This window comes from Panthera onca, chromosome D1 (genome assembly GCF_046562875.1).
Source record: "Panthera onca isolate mPanOnc1 chromosome D1, mPanOnc1 haplotype 2, whole genome shotgun sequence".
Classification (NCBI taxonomy): Eukaryota; Metazoa; Chordata; class Mammalia; order Carnivora; family Felidae; genus Panthera; species Panthera onca.
The window spans coordinates 54,827,288-54,844,529 of record NC_138348.1 but is presented as its reverse complement, the minus strand read 5'-3'; the positions used below and the strand labels follow the sequence as shown (position 1 = coordinate 54,844,529).

The 17,242-nt window shown below is 44.0% G+C and overlaps 1 protein-coding gene across 2 annotated transcripts; it reads right to left on the bottom strand.

Moving 5' to 3' along the window:
* Positions 1-495: 495 nt before the first annotated feature.
* TRIM68 (tripartite motif containing 68) lies at positions 496-11,067 on the bottom strand. 2 transcript variants are annotated; one of them, XM_060605793.3, is made up of 7 exons: positions 10,978-11,067; positions 7,716-8,198; positions 5,951-6,046; positions 4,826-5,086; positions 3,830-3,852; positions 3,156-3,256; positions 496-2,953 (listed from the first exon to the last, which is right to left on the bottom strand). In XM_060605793.3, exons 2-7 carry the CDS (start codon positions 8,139-8,141, stop codon positions 2,403-2,405), a joined length of 1,458 nt encoding a protein of 485 aa, XP_060461776.1. In that variant the 5' UTR covers positions 8,142-8,198; positions 10,978-11,067; the 3' UTR covers positions 496-2,402. The 2 variants fall into 2 exon arrangements, with proteins under 2 accessions (XP_060461776.1, XP_060461778.1); XM_060605795.3 differs by having other exon boundaries at positions 8,064-8,198.
* Positions 11,068-17,242: the final 6,175 nt, after the last annotated feature.

The following is a 17,242-nucleotide window of genomic DNA, read 5'->3' as shown; positions in this document are numbered from 1 at the left end:
AAAAATCAGACAGTATGAAATAAACAATGTATCTAACCTTGTACTTCTGACAAGTAACCAAAAAAAAAAAAAAAAAAAAAAACAAAACAAAACCAAAAACAAAACCCTACCTAAAACAGCGTGTTACCAATGAAGCCATTCCATTACTTAATTCACTCTAGGTTTGAATGAATTTACCTCCTAATAATCCTTTTTCTAAGAGACTTCCAGGGTTTGTCCTAATAAAACCATAGTAAAAGAACAGCACTGGTTTGGTTCCTATCCTCTTATGCTAAGTATCCATGGATGTTACTGGAAACACTTTCTAAAAATCTATTTCTCAAGTCTATAAACAATTCCCCAGGGATTCCTCCTATACAAAGACATGGTCTCTTTAACGAGGTCTGCTCAACCCTTTGCCAAGACCAGGTCTGTGACTTACTAGTTCATTCCTCTCCAAGCAGAGAATGGAAACTTCTCCCCTTCTGCTAATGCTTGAAGAGTGACTTGGAAGCATGGTGGGCAGAATATGAGTTTATTTCTCCATTTTAGCCTGTTTTACCTCCTCTGCACATGAGCACCCAATAAAATCAAAGTACAAAGACAATTTCTGCTACTCTTTATTACAGGAATTACTTTACTTCTGCCTATACCTGACCTGCTGTCTACTTTGCTGCCCAATCCTGACTCAACAGTCAATTCCTTCAAACTTAAACTATATCAGACATTGACTTCTACAGCATCATGGCAACAACATGTGATGTACACATCATGGTCCCTTGCTATAGGCAGGGTCAATAGTTTCTACACATTTGCCTTGCAGTTGGTTTCCAGGCACAAGCATTCCCACATCATATTCCTAAGCCCCATAATGAGCTATTTTTGCCACACACATCACGCTAAGGTCGACAGCCCAGACATATAGTTTCAATTCCCTTTCATTATAACTTATGGCTCCAGAGCTGGCTTTTTGTGCCTCATCCTATTTTTTCTCCCACACTTACCTCCTACTTTTCTCCTTCTGTCATAGATTTAGAGAAGAGAAAGGCATAATATTATGTAGTTACCAGAGCCATGAAGATTCCACTGGTGACAGAAAAAGATCCAAACTTTAGCCCAACTAGCTTGTGGCTGAGCCTTCTTTCTAGTGTACGTGTTTTGCATTTTTCTTTTCATTATTTCCATTCTGTACCCTGATGTCACAGTCCCCATTATAATCCAAATACAAACACATAATAGATGCACAACATATTACTGTGGCCCAGAGTCTGGCACTGGCATGGGCACCTTTCTGTCTAACGGGCTGAGATTGTCAGGAGACAGTCTAAGGAACAAACACACTGCTGTAAAGATGCTGGCTGTTAAGAAGGTGAGGCAGGAAGGCTACTACAGGCGGAATCTGTGGCTTGCCTTCCTCTGTCCCTGAGAAAGGAACAAAAGTATAGGATGGATCGGAGATCGTCACAACAATCCTGTGAGGTAGGAGAGTATGCAATTACTATACCCATTTTCCCATTGAGGACACTTACAATCTTTCAGACATGTGGGATGTTTCAGATCCAGATGTAATGAATGATATGCAGGCATGTGACCTCAGAAGTGAGTTTGTCAATCTTGTTTCATTCGAATGTGAGAGATACTTTATAATCTTTACAATCTTCTTTCAACAGTTTTGTGAGAAGTTACTTGCTGCATTAAGGCCGTTTCAGTTTCTCCATCCATAAAGTGAAAGTAAAAACAAGGCTCACAGGTTTTCTGATCCTGAGAGTCAGAGAAAAGGGCAGGACCAGGACCTACCTCTCCTTAGAGTCTGAGATACAGTGATTTTCCCAGCTTATGCTCAGAGAGGCATGGCCTGGGCAGTGTCGCAATGCATTTCTCTAGTTAGGAGGTCAGAGAGCTGGGGTCAGATATGGGTTGCTCAGTAGCAGCAAACCTCAGGCAAAGCATCCTCTACTGGTATTAGCACAGCAACCAGCTCTGGATATGGCTCTGGATACGGACAATTATCTTTTGGCTTTTTGGTAAACCCCACACAAAAGGTTTCCTGAAGGCTGGATCTACTTCATAACCCTCGCTGACTTAATTATGGCACCAATGAGGACCAGGGAAGAAGAGCATGAGCTACAGACAGGACAAAGTCCTGACTCTTAACACCAACAGGTTATCTTACAACTGCTCTCATCCTCACCCTCAGCCCTGTCATACTTCCCTCACGGGGGTGTCATGCTCATTTGACTGAGCCTCAACTTTTTCAGATGAGTGACTTTGGCCAAGTAGCAACAGACCACTGAGCCAGGCAAAGGACTCCCTGGATCCTAGGCTCAGCTAAGTTCAAGGGCATCTGTGTCAGAGGCCAGGTTCACCAAGACCCCTGTGGGCCAGGCAAAACTCCAAGGCCTCTGGCTAGGATGGTGGCTCAGTTAGTCCTCCTCATCCAGGGAGCAGATGGTCAGAGGAGCCGTGTTGTTAGCTCCAATGCTATAGCAAGGACTAAAGTAGGGCAGGAGACGCCCAGGGAAGGGATAGTGGGGGAAAGTGAAAATGTGGGAGCCATTGTCAGTCACATTATAGAAAGAGATATCATGGGCCTCATAATCCAGGAAGATCCCCACCCGGCGGGGAGGGACCAGCAAGGACAGGAGCGGGTATTCATCAGTGCCTGCTCGGTACTCATTTCCCTTCCGCAGCCTTATCACCCAGAATCCATAGTGGGGGGATAAATAGACCACCTCCTTCCGGTCTACATTTTCCTTGCACACTCCCAGGCCCCATTCTGACCTGTCTCCCACTTCCACCTCCCAGTAGTGCCGGCCTGAGGAGATGCACTGGCTGCCCAGGACGATATTGTAGCGGTAGAATCTCTCAGGATTGTCGGGCAGTTTCTGCTTGGTATCTCCATAACGCACGCATTTTCTGTCCTCAGACACAATGAGACGGGAATAAGCAGTGTCTGGATCCAGGCGCACATCAGCTGGGGGAAAAAGATCCTGGTTGGTGACACTGACACATGGCACAAGGCACGGGTGTGGTCTCTTTGATGAACACAGCCATGGGTTTCTCAAAGATGGGTGGGACTGAGGCTAGCTGGGGCATCCAGAGGGCACTGAACCATTTTCCTTCTCTAGGAGGGGTCCCTCCCACTGCCCATCATAACCTTTCCTAGTATTCATTACCTGCATATGTCTTCAAAATCTCTCTTAGCCCCGGCACACGGCAATCTGTCTTTAGCTCAAGGGAGACTGGTTCTGGTCGCTGTAGGCTCCAAGACTTGCTCCTGGCAGAGAAGTGGTGACCCTTGAGGCCAGAAGACCCTTGGGGCCATCTGGACCTTCCCTTACTACAGGAAAGATGGGCTTGGCCAGGGACAGTCAGTGGGGTGCCCCTCCACAGCAACAACAGGCAAAACAGAGATGTGATGATTATTTGCCTGAGCCTGAATGGATTGTGGTACAGAGAGAACAAACACATTTTGTGCTGGGGGAGGGTCAGATGTGTAATGGGTGCTGGGAGAGGCAGCAGCATGCCACAAAGGAGGAAGGCCAATACCCAGGCTGGAGCACCAATGGAGACATCTTTTTTCCTTCTTGGGCAACCTACTTAAGACTACATATTTTATAACTTTACCTGAAATTCTTATTGGAACTACTGGAAATGAATTTGACCGACTACAAAGAAGGAAGAAGGCTGATGAACAAAGCTTCTTTAGCAAATGTAAGGAAAGATGATTATGGACCAGCAGCCACTCTTCTGTAGGTATGGGGTCTACATTTCTTCCCTACTTCTGCCTCTGGTCGGGCCCCACTATTCTTCACAGGGCTGCCTTGGAGCTCCAAGGATGTGAACATACCTGTTTAAGATTTCCTGAATACCCTAGAAGGAGAAAAAAAATGCAGCACATGAGTATGTGCTATTCCCTTTTTTTTTAATTTTATTTTTTAAAATTTACATCCAAATTAGTTAGCATATAGAACAACAGTGATTTCAGGAGTTGATTCCTTAGTGCCCCTTACCCATTTAGCCCACCCCCATCCCACAACCCCTCCAGTAACCCTCAATTTGTTCTCCATATTTATGAGTCTCTTCTGTTTTGTCCCCCTCCATGTTTTTATTTTTGCTTCCCTTCCCTTATGTTCATCTGTTTTGTCTCTTCAAGTCCTCATATGAGTGAAGTCATATGATTTTTGTCTTTCTCTGACTAATTTCACTTAGTTCCATTCACATAGTTGCAAATGGCAAGATTTCATTCTTTTGGATTGCCAAGTAATACTCCACTGTATATATATACCACAACTTCTTTATCCATTCATCCATCAATGGACATTCGGCTCTTTCCATACTTTGGCTATTGTTGATAGTGCTGCTATAAACATGGGGGTGCATGTCCCTTCAAAACAGCCCACCTGTATCCTGGGTGGGATATTGCTGGGTCGTAGGGTAGTTCTATTTTTAATTTTTTTGAGAAACCTCCAGACTGTTTTCCAGAGTGGCTGCACCAGCTTGCATTCCCAGAGTATGTGCTATTCCTTGGAGGGACCAGATAACACCGAGCCCTGGGAGGGGGTTTCTCTAAGGGAAAGGGAGGTGGAGAGCAAGGCTGGACTGGTTGACTTCAGCCTCCACCTTGACTCTCAGGCCAGAGGGGAAGGACTGGTATGAAGCCAGAGCTGCCTGAGCACTGCCCTACCTGCAATGTGACAAAAGGTCATGCCAGGCATTAGCAGAGGGGAGAAGGTATATGGGATCAATGTCTGACAGGCTCTGGTGAAGACTAGCTAATTCTCTCCTGGAGTCCCATGCCACCTTTGGCTCTCATTCAAAGTTCCCAAGAAAACCCACCACTTACCTGCAGCATCCAGCGGACAGGCCTTTGAGACCTCTCTTCCAGCTCTGCAATCATCCCCCACAGCACCCGACTCTGCTGGATGAGCTCATTACGATTCTGCTCCAGTTTTTGCACGGTCTCCCCCTCTTCTTGCTCTAGGCTGGTGAGGGCTGCGGCTGCTTCTACCTCCAGTTGCCGACCTGGTGGCTGTTTTTTCTTTAATAATCGCCGATATTTCTCAAACTCCCACATGATACTCTGCTTTCGGGTTTCTACCTGGATCTATAGAGCCAGGACCAGAAATCAGTACTGCTACTTCTTGTAAGGGCCATCCAGGACTGAGGGAACTGGCACATGCATACACACATACTCTGGCATGTGCTGGTACCAACTGTGTATCAGGCCCTGCAGAAGCCAAGATGAAGGATACTGATTTTCCTACCTCTCCGTTCCCAGAGCAACAGTACATGCTTCTGGGTCCCTATTACTACTCTTCTTGACCCTAGTGGGGCCCAGGATATTATCTTGGTACTCTATGCTCTAGACTATTTTCTATTTTCAGAATAATATATTCTACCTTCAGAATAATGACCAGGAGGATTACACTTAGGTCTCTAAGGCAGTGTGACTTTACACTGTTAGTGTTGCTCCTTATGGATATTCTATCAATTCAATATGCTCTTTTAGGTTGGTTCAATGTTACCTCCTGTGGATCAAAAGTTCTGACGGTTTGGTAGTTAATGGTCCTCAAACTTATTACAGGGATGATTATCCAATATTCTAGTAACTTAACTTTTAGTAAATATGCTCTCACTGGGGAAAGTGAAACAGAAACAATGTATTACTAAGCATTATATAAATCTTACCAGTGTGAACTTATGCATACCTGAATTATGTAGTTTTCCTTTCTCACATGTGAGGACACAAACCCAGAGGTCATCCCTTTATCACTATCAAGAAACTGAAATTGAGAGGGTACATAGCCTGCCTGAGGCCACACACTTGGTAGAGAATGCTGGTTGGAGGACCCCAGGGTCTCTGACTTGAATGCTGCATCTGGCCTCATACAGATGAGGAGGCTACCGCAGGCCAGCTCCAGGAAAACACAGGGACCACACAGTCTCCCCTCCCCAGGTGGCAACCTGCCTTCCAGCTGGCAGTTCGCTTCCTCTCACCAACTTCCAGCTTCCAGGCCTCATCTTGCTCTTTTTTCAGATGCTCCAAAGCCTCGTGGAGTTTCCACTGAAAGAAATAAAAACCTCATGAGGACACTTCAGGCAGCCCAGGTTGTCAATGAGGCTTCCTAGCACTGGCAGGAAAACAAGTGTCCCTCAGGCAGGCAGAATGATTGCTGGAGGTAAAGGGAGTGCCTGGGGTTGGTGTGGGGGACAGTGATTCCTGCCCGGACGACATTGGAGGCAGCACTCTGACCATTTCAGCTCCCACAGTTTCTAAGTTTCTGTAAAATAGAAGAAAAGGTCCATTTCCAACCTTGGACGTTCCTATCCATGCCTATTTTTATCCTTATCTGCCTTGTTATCCTATAGCCTCTTAAAACCTTGTTATTCGGAGTAATGTCCATGTGGGTTAGCAGCATTCACATTACCAGGGAGCTGCTAGAAATGTAGAATCCTGGCCTCACCCCTGACCTGCTGAATCAGAACCTGAATTGTTCACATACATATTAAAAGTAAGAAGCTCTATCCTAGAATATTACCACAAGAGATTACTGCTGGAAAGCATAAAGTGTTCTGATCATAATATTAACCATTTTATTAAAGATTTGCCAGGTGCCACATGTGGCTTCAGCACTAAACCTACATTTAGTGCTCACAACCCTTGAGTATTATCCCTATTTTGTAGATAGGTGACTACAAAGGCTCGGTGACTGAACTCCCCAAGGTCATTCAGCTAGTAAATAGCTGGGCTGGGATTTAACTCCGCTCTCTAACTGCTATGCCAATATTTCACTGCCTCCCTATTTTAAAACTCAAAATAAAATGAACTAGGAAGTGCTTCTAATTTGTTAGAAATCATTTTTTCATAGAAAAACACCTAATTCGGGAGATTTGTTTTACACTCTTACATTCTAAACTCAACTTCAAGAAAGAGAAGACCAGTACGAGATCAGTGGATCACAGAATCACTGGGATAATGAATCTGATAAAGATATGTCAGCATGGGCATCTGGAAAAAGAGCAAGAAGCTGGAAACTGATGGGGGGAGCTATAGAAAAGGAGCAGCAGGTGTAACAGAGATGACCCCCCCCCAAAAAAAAAAAAAAAAAAGAGTAGGGAAAGGAGAAAGAACACTGGATGAAGAGCAAGAAGACCGAAGTCCCAGCCTTTGATCTTCCTTTAACTTATTTAACCTAAAGTCAGACATGCCTTATAATGTAATATTAGATAATCTCACTTAATCCTAAATGACTCAGCCATGGTCCCTTCCAGCTCTAAAATCATTTATCATGATCTCAAATTTCTAAACCTCAGTTTTGTAGATAAAGGACAGAGTTGAGGTGACTATTGCCAAATGATTATTTGTGGCATTTCTAAGAGGAGTTTGCAGATTTTGCTGGGTGTGGCCTTGACTGCTTCATGCCCAAACTCATTCAAGGCTCTCAGAACCTCAGCCAAACCAAACTGGTCTCCTTCAAATTCTCAGTAAGGAAAGCATGTTTGGGCTAGGCATTAAGCCATGCTAGGCTCAGGGATAGGGTGTGGAAGCAGGAGGAAAGGAAATGCAAGGAGAGGTGTGGCTCACTGTATCTGGTCCCCAGGATCAGTGGGTGTGAGGAGTCAAGGGAATCAGCTCTCACTTAGTCTCTGGGGCTCCTGGTCAAGTCCTTGATCTAGAGACAGCCAAGAGTGGGGCAGGGGAGAGACTGGGGTGGCTGGCCTCCATCTCCCACCTTATACTCCCAGGTGGCATCCTCCATAGGCACAACACTGTGGTCCTCATGCTCAGGGGACTGGCTGCAGGCCTCACACATGATCAGGCCATCCACTTTGCAGAACATCTTTAGCTGTTCCCTGTGAAGCTCACACACATCACCCTTCAGCCCCATTCCTGGATGCAGCCCTAGCAGACGAACTTTTTCTACAACATTGGCCAGCTGCCAATTAGGCCGCAGGTTCCTTGGCTGGACAGGAGCCCGGCAGAGGGGACAGGTGTAACCCCAGTTCTGGGATTCTCCTGGAACCTCCCAGAGTCCAGAGAGACAGCCGTGGCAGAAGCTGTGACCACAGTCGATGCTCACAGGCTCCCTCAGAAAGGTCATGCAGATGGGACAGGCCACTTCTTCCACGATGGCTTCCACCAATGCTGCAGGATCCATGGCTCCTTCTCACTCCCTCCTCAGAACATGAATAAAGCCAGGCAGAGGTAGTCAAGGCTGAGAAGGAAAGAAAAAAAAAAAACAACAAACAACAGGATAAAAATGTTCTTCTGTTGGGGCGCCTGGGTGGCGCAGTCGGTTAAGCGTCCGACTTCAGCCAGGTCACGATCTCACGGTCCGTGAGTTCGAGCCCCGCGTCGGGCTCTGGGCTGATGGCTCGGAGCCTGGAGCCTGTTTCCAATTCTGTGTCTCCCTCTCTCTCTGCCCCTCCCCCGTTCATGCTCTGTCTCTCTCTGTCCCAAAAATAAAAATTTAAAAAAAAAAAAAAAATGTTCTTCTGTTGAAGAGCAAAGGGATCAGCAAAAAGGATAGTGATTGAAAAAAGCTAACTTTCACCTTTGGATCCTTTATTGACCCTATTTAATAAGTGTTGGCCTTCCCAACTGAAGTTCTGACTGAGTCATATTATTCATACCATGGTAGAGACAGCTGGGGTGCCTAAGTGAGTGGATATTGGGAGTTTTCTGTTTTCATTCATTTGGTCATCCCTCCTCTGAGTTTGTTCACCAGACCATTCCCATTCTACTTCAATCACATTCTCCAAACCAGCTTTGTTTCTCTTGAGCTTGGTAAAGGTCCCCAAAAATGTGATGTTTCAGTATCCAAAATAAGGCCAGAAATACCCCTAGGTATATATACTTCAAGGTGCAGAAAAGGTAATAATACTAGATGCCCATTGCCTATATGCTTAGTTTGTTTTCTTGTGTTGCATATTTAAGTGTAAAGTATAAGGGAACCAGCAATATTTTCTCCACACCCTCTAAAGCTCTGCCCATTTCTCCAGCACTAATATTCACTAAGATGACAAAACACTTTCCTCAGCCTTCAGTGATATGTTTAGAAGCAAAGATGAAATAACACCCATTGCAAGATAAAAACACAGGTCATCTGATGACAGTCAAATCCACATTGATGAAGGCACTACCCCAGCAAGAAACCTGAGATTTTTGCCAGGGCCAGATATGAATATGGAACTTGAATGGTCAATGGCAGGCTCTTGGCTCAGTAGGCAATATTTGTTTGTTCACTTCCCAAGTTTGTGTGTTCCTGGCTAGAATCTGTAAAGGGAAGAGCCATGTTGGTCTTAGTCACAGCTGTATCCTCAGTGCCTAAACAGTGCCTGCCATGCCATTATTGTTGAATAAATATTTGTGGAATGAATAAACCAGGTAGGTATAGGAAATAGCTCCTAGACACAAAATGCTTTTATAATTTGTCAGGTAATTGAGAGCATATCATACAGTAATAAAAACAGCAAACACTCCTTAAGCACTTCCACTATGCTCCAGGCACTTTTCTGAGTACTTTACACAGATTAACTCAGTTTATTTCACAACCCTAAACAGAAACCATTATATTACTGTTCTCCTTTTACAGATGCTTGGCCCTGGGCTCCACCATTCTATCTTGGGCAAATTACTTAACCTCTCTAGCTTCAGGGTAGAATAAAATTTCAAGAGAGAGAAATCACTGTGGTTTAGGGTAGTCCAGCAGGCTTCCTGAAGAAACTGGAGCAGTTAGTAGATTTTGCAGGGCTCTCAGCAGGCCTTCTCATCGACCTCCCTGCCTCCTGATTGTCTACCTCCCAGTATCACTGCCAAACTGTGGGATCCAGTATCCTAAAACCTAGTTTTGTGAAATCACTCACCTACTGAGAGCCTCTCCTGGTTCCCCACCACCAGTCCAATAGGAATCTCTCTCTTCACCCCTGAAACAGCAACTATGCCCAGTTAAGCAAAGGGAGAAACTTCCACGCTTTCCTGAACCCATGTCTTCAGGGTTATTTCTATTTTTGCAGCTTGAAATGACTTCTCCGTGATCCTACTCTTAACATCATTTGATACACAGACACACATATGTTTATCACCTTACTTCTCACACTAAAAGTTTCATGAGGATAAGGATATTCTCTTATTTTGTTCACTACTATATCCATCAAGAAGAGTTGCTTCAAACATTTTTTCAATATGAAAGAATTAGTGTATATATAGTAGCTTGGAAGTGGAATATCCTCATCTAATACAGAGGGGCACCAAGAGCTACCACCTAAAGTTGGCACAAAAGTAGTTATTATCTATGATTTAAAGCAACAAAGATCAACAGGAGAATGCAAATAGAAATCGAAAACTGAGAACATGGTGGCAGTAGAGAGGTAAGGCAAAGAAATATCCAAATAATAAATCAAGAAAAAACAGCAAAGCATATCTTAAGATTTCAGAGTCATAAAGATCTAAATTTGAAAAAGTTTAAAGTGGTGGCCTCTGTAAGAAGGACAGCGGCAGGGAGCTATTGCTCTTCCACATAAGACCTGCTTTATTAGTTTATTTTTTATTATACATAAATTACTTTCACAAAAGTTGAATTATTAGACGTTTAATTGCTCCGACCTTGCCTTTGCCGGGGTGGGGGTGGGGTGGCAATCTGGGAAAGGCATTTGAGGGCGGAGAGCTGAGCGTGGAAAAACCTCGAGAGGAGGGATCAGAGCTGAGAGAGGGCGAGGGAGGCGGTGACCCCGGAGTTTCGGGAGCAGAGGGGGATGGTAACCTCCTGGCTGCACGACGCGGGGCAGGGCCCGCGGAATGAGGACGGGTGGGGACAGAAAAAGGTGAGCCTGCAGGACCGCTGACTTCGGAACGGGAATAGCTGTCACCCACCTCCCTCCTCAGCCGGGACTAGCGCCCGGCGGCAGAAACTGAAAGAGTAGACAGACGCCAGGTTCCCGCGGCTGCGTGCCCCCAGCGACCCGAGCCGCTGGTTCAGCCAGCGTAACACTTACCGCCGGCCGGAGATGAAGGCCCCAAAGCTGCCAGCTCCTCTGCCTCTCCAGCAGGGCTCCTAGGCTCCGCCCGCAGGACCGGAGCCAATGAGCGGCGGGCAGGGCCCGGGATCGCAGTGGGAGAAACCAATCACAGGCAGGGATCGAGACAATCCTAGCCAATCGGAGGTTGGCTCTCGGAGCGCCAGTGTTTTTTTCTGCTACGTGGGTTTTTCTGGCTCCTTCCACTCAGAGGCTCTTAAACTGCGAAGGGGCCCAGGAGTTAGTCCCAGGACAGGTGGAAGGGTTGAGAATTGCGAACGACGACCCCCAGGCCCTGCTGACTCTGGTCCTGAGGAACCTCGCGGTCTCACCCTTCCTCTCCGGCTGACTAGAGGATTTTCACAGCGAGCCTTGTTCCTTTTGGGTAATAGCACCGGACCTAATACTATTCATTTGCCAGTTTTCTGTGTTAAAGTCGGCGGCATATGAGGTCAGTCACGAGTAGTTCTGTGACCCAATTTAGCAGGGCTGGGCACACATACGCAGTTTTCTGTACGATGAGCGACCTCTCCTGGCTCCAGGCTGCAGGCACAGGGTTCTCATGAAAAAACCCTCCTGAATTTTCCTGGCGAACTCTTACCACTTATTGCCATAATCCACTTTAAAGTTAGAGGCAGAGATGGAGATTAAAGAGTGCGCTTGTCTTGATGTATGGAAGGGTTGAATCATCATGTTGTACACTGGAAACTAATAATAACAATGTATGTTAACTAACTGGAAGCAAAATAAATACTTCTAAAAAAAGTTAGAAACAGATATTGGGAGCTGGTAGAGTAGAAGTGGAATCTCTGATTACAAATTGTCATTGATTTTTTTTTTTAATTTTTAAAAGACTGGTACCCCTCTCTCAGCCAAAGACACAGATACTGTCGTGTGCACACACAAACTGCTATTTTAAGGCAGTGTTTTGGGTTTTTCTTTGTACTCACAGCACCTTATCCTTTTCCTGATACTTAGGTGTTTACTGGATAAGCAAGGCATAGCCTGTCCACGTGGAGAGTAACCAGGAAATGCTCCAATTGAAACCCAGTTCCAAATGATTTCATTGCTGGGTCTGTACGCTTTGGATCCTCATGTCAATGTCAGGGTCCAGACCATGGTTGGAACAATGAAGAGTGAGGACCAGAAAATTCCTGAAATAAATGAGCAAATAAAAGAAAAAAAGATGTCACTGATGTCTGAGTTACACCCTCTTCCTCACCTGGATCTAGAGAAATGACTGCCCTAACAGAAGAGTGAATGGGCTAGTGAAACAAGCCACTTTAAACTTTTATTGAGCATCAGCTTTTTGCAGCTCTTGTACTGGATGCTGGGATTACAGCTATTGGCCAGATAGTGTCTGCTCTTCAGGAGCTCAAGATCAAGTCAGTTGTGCTCTGGAGCTTTGGTGAAATTGAACTAGTTAATGGGGGAGATCCTTTTCATTTGTAACTTGCAACTGTCCATGACCATGACTGACTCTCAAAGGCCCAGACAAAAGGGCACCTTAGGGTTGCTGGGGGAGAGGGCTTGTGTTCACCAAGGGAAGGCTGGAAGGAGAGCATTTGAAGACCTATCAGCCTGTCACCTGTGCAGAGAAGGTGTCCTTTCCAGCCTCACTAAGGGTGCCTTGTTTGCTGTGAAAAGCAGACATGTGTATGCAGGCGAGGCTCTGTTTTGGAGACATTGCAAGGCTATAACTGCAGACTGCAATCCTCTGCCTGAATCCAAGACAGATCAGGACAAGGTGAGTGGCTAGCTGTAAGATCGTGTCTATGCTGTGGGAGAAGAATGTTACCATAGGAAAAGCAAAGACTGAGAACTGATTGGGAGGCAGGGAAGGAAGTGAGGGCACTGAGGAAGTGGGGCTAAGGAAGGGGTAGGGAAGCTGGTACAGTCCCTGAAGCCTCACTAGGCTTCATTCAAGCTTAGGCTTGAACTTTAGAGGGTAGGAGATAGTTGCCTCTGCTACTGGCATAACAATCAGAAGGAAAAGCTGTGATGGGTGGAGGCTAAGAGAAGTGTCTCTCAGACAATGGATACTGGCCCCACTGTACCTCAGAAGTCTTGTTCTCGACCTCTTATAATAGAGTAAGACCTCCTGCTCCTCCAGTGTTTTCAGTTGTCGTCAGTTTCCAGAAAGCAAAGCTGACACTTACCCAGGGTCAAAGTAGGGAAGTTAGTGTTTCCCTCCCCCATCCACTCAGCGTTAGCCCAAGCTAAGAGGGAAGAAATCCCAGCTCAGAGCAGACCTTTGTTAACACTCTCACTTAGTCTGGGGAAGAGAGTCAGGGATGGAGGGGCAAGAGGAGCCTAGAAGCTAACACCTAGAATTCTGTCTAGAGGAGGTGGAGAGCCTTCTTCGAAGTGCTCCTGAGTCACTGGAGGCCAGTGAAAGTGATTAGGAAGTCTCTAAGAGTGTGTATTAGCTATTAGGCATCCCAAGAGACTGAGAACAGGATGTAGAGAAGGGAGCAGCTGTAGAAGCAAAGGAAAGGAGCAATAGTAGGAAGAAGACCTACTTCGGTGTGGCTTCAGCATGAGATGCCATGAATGGAAGTACAGCACATGTATGTGTGTTTGTGTATGTGTGATGTTTTAAAAAGAATACATTTTTATATTATGTTTTATTTATAGTTACCAAGATGTATTTATACTGGTGATAGTTGCATATAACAGTCAGGAAGGAGTCTGGATGGTTGACTGCAGAACGAGTCATACAAATACTGTTAATGGTTTTGATCTTCGTGTTATGTTGGATTAAAAAATAATAAGAAATAGCTTTACAGTTCATTGTATTGGTATCTATTTAGATTTCTTTAAATTTTGAATGTTTCAGTAAGTAGTTTTCCTCAGTATCAGTGTTTCCATGATTTATGAATGTACAATTATGCAAAGTTGTGATATTGTGATTTATAATAAGAAATATATGTTTGGTCTTTCCTATGTTTGGCTCCTAAAACCTTTGGAATTTTCTCTGTGATGAGAGCCACAAAGGCGTCTATTGTTATGTTAATGAGATGACTTTTGGACCTCACCTAAGGATGGGGGCTGGTTGCCAAGAAAACCTACAGTTAGAGGGCTGTAAGTTTCAGTCTTGCCCTCTGGCCTACCTCTGATCACCAGGGGAAGAGAGAAGGGTTAGAGGTTGAATCAATCACTGGTGGCCAAAGATTTATTTAATCAGTCATGCCTCTGTAATGAAGCCTCCATAAAAACCCAAGAGGACAGAGTTGGGAGAGTTTCTGGGTTGGTGAATGTGTGGAGGTGCTGGGAGAGTCGCGCCCCTGGAGAGGAAATGGAAACTTTGTGTCCTTTTCTGTAGCTTGCCCTGTGCATCTCTTTCATATGGCTGTTTCTGAGTTATATGCTTTAATGATAAATCAGTAATCCAGTTTTGTGAACTGCTCTAGCAAATTAGTTGAACCCAAAGAGGACCTCTGGTTTATAGCCAGTAGGTAGTAGCACAGGTAACAACCTGTGTGTGTGTTGGGGGGCTGGGGGGGTAGAGGGGGCCGGTCTTGTAGGACTGAACCCTTAACCTATGGATCTGATGCTTGTTTTGGGGTGGATAGTGTTAGAACTGAGTTGAATTCTCGCCCTGTATGTGTTTGAGAATTGCTTGTTCCTGTGGAAAAACCTCTTCCACTCCTTCACAGGTTGAAATTGGGTCCAGCAATCCAAATTAAACGTATTATCTTAATTTTGAGTTTTCTTCATTTCTAGACTTTTTCTTGATTATGATAGCTAATATTATGCATTTACCACTACTTTTTTTTTTTTTTCCCCTGAGAGACTTACCTTTATTGCCAAAGGTCTAATTTGTCATTTCACTCAAGGAAGCTGTTAATTTATGGTTATTTTAACTTTCTTTTTTCCTGATGTTATTCCTATTATATTACTCTTTATTTTACTTTTGCCCATTTTCTTTTCTTTTTTTTCACTTTTTGCATTAGTTTTTAGTTTATTTATTGGGCGTATAAAGTTTTCTCTAAATTTGTGTCAGGCTATATATCCCATAAATTGTAATGATGCTTTCATTGTTATTAAATAAACTATAACTACAGTTTTGAATGTAGTTTTCTCCAGAAATTGTTGAATTAGGTTTTTTTTTTCTTTTTATTAAATCGAAGTCTAGTTGACACACAACATTGCATTAGTTTCAGGTATACAACACAGTGATTCGACAAGTTTGTATGTTATGCTATGATCACCATAAGTGAAGTTTTAAATATATGAGTACAGTCGACCCTTGAAGAGCATGAATTTGAATAGTGCAGGTCCACTTATACCTGGGTTTTTTACACTATACTACTGTAAGTGTATTATCTTCTCCTTATAATTTACCTAATAACGTTTTCTCTCCTCTAGTTTAGTTTATTGTAAGAATAATACAGTGTATAATACATGTAACATACAAAATATGTGTCAGTCGGCTGTTTATGTTATTGGTAAGGCTTCTGGCTAACAGTAGGGTATTAGTAGTTAAGTTTTGGGGGAGTCAAAAGTTAAATGTGGGTATTTGTGCAGGGTGTATGGGGTGGCTAATGCCCTTAACCCCCACATTGTTCAAGGGTCAACTGTAATTTTTTTTAGGCTTGCTATTATTTTATGACCACAATGTGTAAGAATTTATTTTAAAAAGTTTTTTTTAATGTTTATTTACTTTTGAGAGAGAGACAGAGCATGAGCGGGGGAAGGGCAGAGAGAGAGGGAGACACAGAATCCAAAGCAGGCTCCAGGTTCGGAGCTGTCAGCACAGAGCCCGACGCGGGGCTCGAACCCACAAGCTGTGAGATCATGACCCTGAGCTGAAGTCGGACGCTTAACCGAATGAGCCACCCAGGTGCCCCGAGAATTTATTTTTTAAATGCCATTACAACCTTGCTTTGGGAAAATATTTTGTGGCCAACTATGTAATTGTGGAATTATTCAGCAGGTGATGGAAAAGAAGGCATATTTCTATAGTAGAAAAGATTAAATTGATGTAGTTGCTTTATCAGAGCATAATAGAGTTTAGAGGGATTTGGCCAAACTCATTGCCTTGGACATGGGTAGCAGAAGGTTGAGTTAGGAACCAGCCAGCCAAAATGCTGACTAATAGTAGGGGTTGAAAGTATCAGAAACATATTTTAATCAGAGAAAGGACTTACTAAGCAGTATTAGGTAGCTCATTGGTGATGCAGGCAGGAACATCATTAAGTTACTCTGTAGAAATGTCACTACTACCTCCATTGAACATAGCCAGCTCATATTTTAGTTCCCATATTGGCACTAGAAACTGTCACTAGAATCTCTACCTCTGCTTTCTCTGGAAGATGGATTCTTCTATTAATAATTTTCACCTGAATGATTCAGTGTGGCATCTGCTTTTTTATGTTCTTAGCTTCTGAATCTACTTCTTGCAGGTTTGCATGATTGACAGCACTTAGATCACATGCTTCCACACACAGTAGTAGATTGGAATATTGTTCTCATCTATTTTCTTGTTAGGGCAGTGTTCAACCCCATCCAAGGTCTTATGACTCACAGTGCCTCCTGAGAGATGGAGAATATTTCCCCAGGCCATTATCAGACTTGGCAATGTGGCTGTCATGGATCATTGGAATGGGAGCTAAGGAAGGGTTTCAGTTTCCTACAGACCATTTATGAGATACGCTCACACTACTTCTTCGTATTATCCCTCTGCCACAGTAAAGACATGTCCCAGAAAGGAACTCCCCCTTCAGCTTGAGTCCTGGATGAGAAGACCTGTGGATCAGAGTCCCAGCAGACTGCCTGCAGCCAAGGCCATAACAAATGAATAAAAAATGTTTGTTGTAAGCTCCTGTGATTTTGGAGTTTTTGTTATGGTAGAAAAACCAATTAATTAGCCATGAAGGTGACTTTATGGTTTTCATCTTGGGGAGATGTAGAATCATAAGGAGGGAAATTCCTGAAACACAGAAAGATCAATCCAATGATGAGTGGCTGCAATGAATGACAAATTTCCACCACAAACATTAACTCTATATTCATAAAATTTAGAAAACACACATGAATTCTCAGAACAAAATGTAGTCACCATGTTGTACAATAGCATTTCCCTAGTCAAAAAGAAGTTCAGAGCCACATTGCCATCATAGGTCCTTAAAGAGAAATATAATCTTATTTATGGAGGAGGCAGAAAGGAAAAAATGAGGGAAAAAACAAAAGATTGATGGTTTCAAGTTTTCAAAATTGTTCTCTTTGTCAAAATGTGTCT

Excerpts from the sequence above, each read along its gene's own strand:
- TRIM68 (XM_060605793.3), bottom strand. The coding sequence starts at position 8,141 with ATGGATCCTGCAGCATTGGTGGAAGCCATCGTGGAAGAAGTGGCCTGT. Across the intron at positions 6,047-7,715 it reads ATGCCACCTGGGAGTATAAG|TGGAAACTCCACGAGGCTTT; the intron begins GTGGGAGATGGA and ends TATTTCTTTCAG. Across the intron at positions 3,257-3,829 it reads ATTCAGGAAATCTTAAACAG|GAGCAAGTCTTGGAGCCTAC; the intron begins GTATGTTCACAT and ends CTTCTCTGCCAG.